The following is a 7,744-nucleotide window of genomic DNA, read 5'->3' on the forward strand; positions in this document are numbered from 1 at the left end:
TAAGGTTATGTCCTCATTTGGTTCATGTTTAGTATGTCTTAGCCAGCAGAAAATGATCTTGCTACTACATTCTCTTGATAAAGACTTCTTTAGAAATTGGAATCTGGGACTATATGTAATGTGTTACTGTGAAACTATACAGTTTTTTTTGTATGGACTACAATAGCACTGCCCATTACAGAGCAACTTTAGGCAAAATTGGGCAATCTCTACTGCACATCTCCATATTTGTAAACAAATGATGATCATTTGTGAGAGAGCCTCGTTAGAATACCCTACATGAGAATGCGGCATTTGACCCTGGTTGAAAATAGTGCTGGTTGCTTCTATCCTTACAGCCTGGTCTCATAGACGAGACGTAACGCAGGAGATGTAAATCCGGCCCTCAAATTAGAATGGTATGTTACATTTGATATGTTTACATAAGACGGAAGGTTACTTAAAGCAAAAAATGAAAGTAGTGTGGTTGGTCGGGCTGGATGGGTAGGTGTATAACATGAACGTCTAGCAACCCAAAGGTTGAGTATTTGAATCTCGTCACAAATAACTTCAGCATTTTAGCTATTTTGGGACAACTTAGCATGTTAGTTAACCCTTCCCCTAACACTAACATTACTCCTTTAACTTAACTCCTAACTCCTAATCTTAACCCTAACCCCTAGCCTAGCTAACGTTAGCCACCTAGCTAACATTAGTGTTAGACACCTAGCTAACGTTAACCACAACAAATAGGAAATCGTAAAAATATCAAATGCTTTGCAAATGAATAACATATTGTATGAATTATAGCATATCATACAATTCATAACAAATTAATTGTAATTCACAACATATCATATGAAATGGTTGATGGACATCCAAACATGAATACGTACCATAGGAAGCGTAACATATCATACTAATTGGAGTGTCCTGGATTTACATTTACTTTCTTAGGTCTACCCCTGAGCCCAGGTTTATCCTTAGCTATTGACATGTGCTACAGTTTGAAATGCCACAGACACTGATGCATGTAGAATTAGCAAAGTAATCAATATGAGTTGTTGAGCCCGACCCTGTCAGAATTCCTCCTCTTTTGGACGTTATTTCCATTATGTCAGAGATGTGATGTCAATCTCATAACTCCAGTTATGTTGTCATTTTGTTTTATCTATTAAATATGTAGACCAGGCCTACCACATGAATAAAACAAAAGCAAACGATGATGTTCCATAAATCTAGTGCTACCAACTAGGTTGAGTTAGCCTAGGTGTGTTAGCAAGGTGTGTTTTAACAATAGAATCGAAGCAGAGACTATGACAAAAATCCACAGCGAAACATTTGGGTTAGTTGACGCAAAGCACTTTTGCTTTTTAATTGCAATTTTTATTTTCATTTTGCAATCCCCTTTGAAATCATGACGTTTACATAGACACATTGTTTGTTGTAGTCAACTGAGAGCCGTATCATTTGGCTGAGTTGTGGCGTGTACGTTGTAGTCTATGTAGTTAATTATTTTACCGCATTCAACAGCGGTTCCTAGCAGAGAGAAAGTAACATTCACGCTGGAGGGCACTCGTATGCTGGGTTTGATGCAATACACACATCAGAGATTATTAGTCTTCATAAAATGCTCAAATTAATAATTAGATGAGGTTATAACCAACCTCCGATTTGGAAAAGAGTTGTCTCCAATACGTTGGCAATGCGTTATGTCGTCTAGTCTACTTTAAAAATTACAAATAAAATAAAAAACAGAAGCGGATCTAAAGCAACGATTCAGCCTAAGCAGTAACATGACATAAGGAACGTTGTTTGGAATCCATAACCTTGTTGGCTTTAGAATATGAATATTATTGGTCAAAAAAGACTGAACAGATCAACAGCTTTTAGTGTGAACATTTTAACGCTTGCTAGTCCTGTATGTGGATAGATTTTTTTCAGCATTCCCTCAGACGGTGGATTTTTTTCCATTGCAGCTCAGTAGAGGGTGTGAGATCTTTCTAAGAGCACCGGGCAAGAACGAGCACAGTCTCTGTGTAACCTCTTTGTGATTCAAAATTACCAAAGAAAAGCACTGGAAACAAACGCAAGGAAACACCGAAAGGTGTGAGGAATGCGTTTATTTTTTTTCAGTGGCAGTGTGATCAGCACTAAATACCCAGCGTCGGTGTGAATTCAGCACCGAGGGGGAAAGAACAGCACCCACTGCTACCGCTGCACTACGAGAAAATCACGGATTTATAAAATTTGCAAGGTCAGTCATTACCGAACAAAAACCTAAAAATTTGTCAAATGCTATTGCGATTTGTTGTTTTCAATTATTTTCATACCAGCAAAAGGATCCATTCCATCTGAGGCATTATATATGGTCATTTTAAAGCTGGACGCCTGGACATAACGGGCTAGAAGAGCATGGATATTATAAAGGACTGTCGCCTTTTCTTTTAGACCCCTCGGTCTATCTTTTTGGGGATAAACTGGACTAAAAAAACATTGATTCAACAGCTCGTTTTCATGTCTTGAAATCGGGGATGAATTGTTTGTATTGAAAATGCTGCTTTGGATTGTCTTGCTGAAGGCGGCTCTTTGTGTGGCCATTGGAAATGTTACAAGGGACATTTGTAAGGAGCAGATATGCTCCTGCAATGAGATTGAAGGCGATTTGCACATTGACTGCGAAAAAAGGAGCTTTACTAATCTGCACCATTTGACTGGTCCCAGTTCCCAGTTTTATCACTTGCTATTGCATGGGAATTCTTTATCCAGGCTTTTTCCCAATGAGTTTGCTAACTTTTACAATGCCGTAAGCTTGCATTTGGAAAACAACGGTTTGCATGACATTGTCCCTGGTGCTTTTCTGGGACTGCAGCTCGTGAAAAGGCTACACATAAATAATAACAAGATACGGTCATTTAGGAAAAGCACCTTTCTTGGTTTAGATGACTTGGAATATCTTCAGGCTGATTTTAATCTATTGAGAGACATTGACCCGGCCGTGTTCAGGGACTTAAATAAACTTGAAGTGTTAATTCTAAATGATAACCTCATCAGTGCACTACCTATAAATGTGTTTCAACACGTCCCCATCACCCACCTCGACCTGCGAGGGAACCGAATCAAAACGGTGCCTTATGAGGGAGTTCTCGAACAAATACCGGGCATTGCGGAGGTTTTATTGGAGGATAACCCCTGGGACTGCAACTGCGACCTGGTTTCCCTGAAGGAATGGCTGGAGAATATACCGCAGAACGCGCTTATCGGCCGGGTGATCTGCGAGGCTCCAACGCCACTGCAAGGGAACGACTTGAACGAGACATCGGAGATGGATCTGTGTCCTTCAATGAAAAGTGGTGCTGACGAGAGTTTAGTTGCACCTCCTACCCAAGAGGAGACCTCTGTACCTGGGCCCGTTCCAACGCCTTATAAAGCTAGTGGTGATCCTGGGTCCCCAACCCCAGGGAATGGGCAAAAGGGACGCTCTAAATCGCACTGGCAGTTGAAAACGAAGCCCACATCTATGACAGGTGTGAATGGGGAGAGAGAGCAGCTGCAGATTGTGCAGAACGCATCATGTCCTGTGCCATGCAGCTGCAAGCTCATTGGATCCAGGCAGGGGTTAGGGGTTAACTGCGAGGGCAAGAAGATAGAGAGCTTGGCTAACCTAAAACCCAAACCCATCACTGCGCACGAATTAAACATGAGAGATAACAACGTCCATGCTATAAAAAAGAACCATCTCAATGGCTATTCAAGTCTAAATCTCCTTGATTTGGGTGGAAACAACATCAAATTGATAGACAACAGCACTTTTCAAAACCTCACCGAATTAAGATGGTTGTACATGGATAAGAATTACCTGGATACGCTCATTGCGGAAATGTTCACTGGACTTCAAAATCTGGAATATCTCAGTTTGGAATATAATGACATACAGTTGATACTGGCAGGCACATTCAGCCCTCTGCCTAATCTGCGAGTGCTTTTCCTCAACAATAACTTGCTGAAAGCGCTACCTGTGGATGCTTTCCTTGGAGTGTCTTTATCAAAGATTAGCTTGCATAATAATTATTTCACATATCTCCCTGTCGCAGGGGTCTTAGATCAACTCAATTCGATCATTCAAATTGATTTGCATGGGAACCCTTGGGATTGCTCGTGTAATATTGTCCCTTTCAAACAGTGGACGGAGAAACTGGGGGCAGATGTGATCGTTAGTGATCTCAAGTGTGAGTCCCCAGAAGAGTTCTGGAAAAGGGATTTCCGTCACGTCCGAAATGATCTGATGTGTCCCAAGTTGTATGATAAAGTCTACCCCACCTCTCTCTCCAAAAACAGCACATTCACCGCAGACACGGGTACGCGCTCGAACTCCTATGTGGAGCCGAACAGGGTATCCATCTCTGTACTAGTCCCTGGGCTACTACTGGTATTTGTCACGTCTGCGTTCACTGTTGTAGGGATGCTTGTCTTCATTTTGCGGAATCGCAAGAGATCAAAGCGGAGGGATGGTAATTCCTCTGCGTCAGAGATCAATTCCTTGCAGACAGTGTGCGACTCGTCTTATTGGCATAGCGGGCCTTACCATGCGGACGGGGGCGCGCAAAGAGGGTTTGACTGTAGCGCCCATTTCTCCACAACAAATGATGCGTAAAACGACTATTGACAATTAAACCTGGAATACAAACAGACAGACAAATATACTGCGTTCTCTTGACACAATGGCAATTGAAGAAAAATAAACAAATGCTATGTTACGAAGCTTCTTCATTCGCTTTTTGTCGGAGATAGACCATTTTTTGTTTGCTCCAGTTGACTGTGGTACCAATGAGTCTGCTACAGAACCAACTGTAATATATGTATAGACCCCTTCCCCGCCCCTGAATCCCAGTACAGCTATTTGCCGCAATCAGACTGACGATCTGAGAGAGAAGAATCGGGAAATTGTGCACGAGCGCATGAATGTAATGTAAATAACTGACTATCAGATCTGCATGATTTCGCATGGTTTCAACACACACTGGGGAACCATACCATAAGTAACGAAGAAGCCAACTCGACCCTTCTTTCATGTTGTCAATATGAATATATACAGTATATATATGCATATAAAACTATATATGAATATATACAAAGTGCCATTTCTCTATTTTTTTGTGAACTGCGTTATAGGATTTGTATTTGTTGTTTTAAAACGGTAAAAAAAAACGGAAAAAGAACACATTGGGACGAAAAATAAGATAAACGCTGTCCACGCATGTTCTTTTTTGTTTGTTTTATCAGTTGATTGTCGATAAATATCGGGGTTATTTATAATTGGTGCAGATCTCATCATATCTGCACATTCAGCTCTTTATGAATGTATAATGTGTTATTTTATGGTGTGCCAATTGTTGAATTTCAGATATTCGGGATGCAGATGAGCATGACCAATTAACGTCACTCATGGTTATGCTGCAAGGTTAATGTAGCTAAAAACAGTTCGTGGTTTTGTGTGTTAATGACTATAGCCTGATTTGGGGGAAAGGAGAAGGCTTTACCGAATTATATGGGTTTTTTTCTAACTGCATATTTTTTCAAAATTAAAATGTTTTCAATGGAAGTAATGGTATGTGCAGTTCGATCTATGTACAGAGCGCAGGTAGACTAAAATGCTTTTTTTATGTAAAAAGTATTCCTCCACAAAGCGTAGGCTATGATTCACCTCCATTTATGTGAGCTTTTGTAAAGCCATCTATTGTGTCCAAATATGACAAATGGACTTACATTTTTTTTAACTAACGTGCTTAAAATAGATTGGGCAATGGTCAGTTTGCATACAGTAAAAAATGACATAAAAACACGTCTTAACAATCGACAGTATTAGTCTGATGCCATAGGGAAGACATGGCAGGATCACCGCATTACTCTAGACGAGGAAACTCACGATGTCGCTGTTGTTGCATCTTCTCCATTGGAGGGAGGGCTGAGGTATAGGTGTTTTGCAAGAGGGCGTTTTGGAATGGGAATTTTTATCTTGAGATGTTAATTTAATCGGGTGTGAATGGGCAATGTTGCATTAAGAAACATATATATTCTTCATATTAGAAGTGTTCAGCAGTCGGTCTGTTGCCCAATGCAATTACATTTTACTGAACAACTATAGTGATATCAAGATGATGATTACAGTGTACAATAATGGTTAGCATTAAACGTGATATTCTGATAATCCATTCAAATTGATCAATGTCACTGATTCTGCAGTAAAACGGTACAGATCACACGACTGTGAAATGTTTTGGTTTTATATGAATACTCTGTAAATTCAAGCACTGAATTCGTTTTGTTCATACTGGTTTTTATTTTTCATTAGGATCAGGTCCATCAATGTACCCACTGTTTTTAATTTTCTTATAAATAAGCATATGTGCATATATGTGCATACATATGTCAATAAGGCATTACAAGTCAGACATGCACTGGTCTGCAAAAGGTCAAAGTGCTCAGAGCCAGTTCAATATCAAACATGTCTCCACCCTGTCTGATTCATCATTTATCTTAATACAGCAACAAGCATTTCCCCCAGGCCTTTTTAACACTGTGGACTGATAGACTATATGGTTAGCTGTGTGACTGCATTAGCAGAACAATGTTCATTGTCGAGTGTCTGGGCTGTGTGTGTGTGTGTGTGTATGTATGCATTTAAATAATTCAAATTATTGATTAAATGTGTGTGCATGTGCACTAGTGTCTGTCTACATGTGTGTGTTTGTCTGTATGCTCACACACTCACCCCCCCCCCCCCATCACTAAATGTAACCAATCACATAGGCTGACCTTGGGGAGTATTATCTTAGCAGGTCTTTGGCAACAACAGTGCTGTCCATCACTTCAGACTCGAGTCTGTTGGTGTATTGCTTCAAAGGGTAATTATCAGTCTCCACTGTGGAACGTTTTACCATGGCTCATGAATTATTGGTCATCTCTCAACGCTGTGTCCCAGAGTTACATTTATATGCTTTACTACATTTGACCTGCTTCTATTTTGTTAAATAAAACGTGGTTGAGGTTGAGTGAAATCTATGCGTCTCTAAGACATTTCCTTCTTACCTGGGTTGAACTGAAACACAGTATTATTGGATATGTGTGTGCTAAATGTGCTTGTTTTGTTTCGATAATAACCACTTTGTCTGTGTTGTCCATGGTGCATACACTGAGTGCTGTGCGATTGCATTAGCAGAAAAAATGCTATTGCAGCCAACTTATTTCAGCACAGTGGACAGCACATGTCTCTACTAATGAGATACCAGTTATATGGGGTGTTCATTGTGCTCCGTGGTTTCATCTCTGAGGTAATGCAATGCTGTCCAAAGTTATACCTGTGTTTGGGTACATTCAAAACACAGAATATTATGTTGCTTTTGATGGCAGGAGTATTATGGTGCTTGCAACATCAGAGTTCAAGAATGACCCCAACACTGGCTTCCTCCTCTTATCCTCATATGCAGTATTACATGATGTTTAACCAAAGCATTCACTGCTTTCAGTTTTTATCAAATGCGAGCCTTTGTTTTACTGTATAGCAATGCAAAGGTGCTGATCCTTTGTTCATTTGTGAAGTAGAGACTTGACAGGTTATTCCTTGGAAACCAAATTCCTTGGAAAAGTCATTTAGATTTTTGATATCAACTACTGTCCAGTTATGTGCTGCAGTTTACAGATCAAAGCCTAACCTTACTGTGGATTTGCTCACTGCAGTGATTTGTATTTTAGCTATGAACCCCAG

General features: G+C 40.1%; 1 protein-coding gene across 1 annotated transcript; it reads left to right on the forward strand.

The window, feature by feature from the left end:
- Positions 1–1,526: 1,526 nt before the first annotated feature.
- On the forward strand, positions 1,527–7,037 carry LOC110527443 (SLIT and NTRK-like protein 1). Its single transcript, XM_021608712.2, has one exon. It carries the CDS (start codon positions 2,534–2,536, stop codon positions 4,631–4,633), a length of 2,100 nt encoding a protein of 699 aa, XP_021464387.1. The 5' UTR covers positions 1,527–2,533; the 3' UTR covers positions 4,634–7,037.
- Positions 7,038–7,744: the final 707 nt, after the last annotated feature.

Source organism: Oncorhynchus mykiss, chromosome 7 (assembly GCF_013265735.2).
Source record: "Oncorhynchus mykiss isolate Arlee chromosome 7, USDA_OmykA_1.1, whole genome shotgun sequence".
Taxonomy (NCBI): domain Eukaryota; kingdom Metazoa; phylum Chordata; class Actinopteri; order Salmoniformes; family Salmonidae; genus Oncorhynchus; species Oncorhynchus mykiss.

What these genes read in the sequence shown, in the direction of transcription:
- LOC110527443 (XM_021608712.2), top strand. Translation starts at nt 2,534, where the DNA reads ATGCTGCTTTGGATTGTCTTGCTGAAGGCGGCTCTTTGTGTGGCCATT.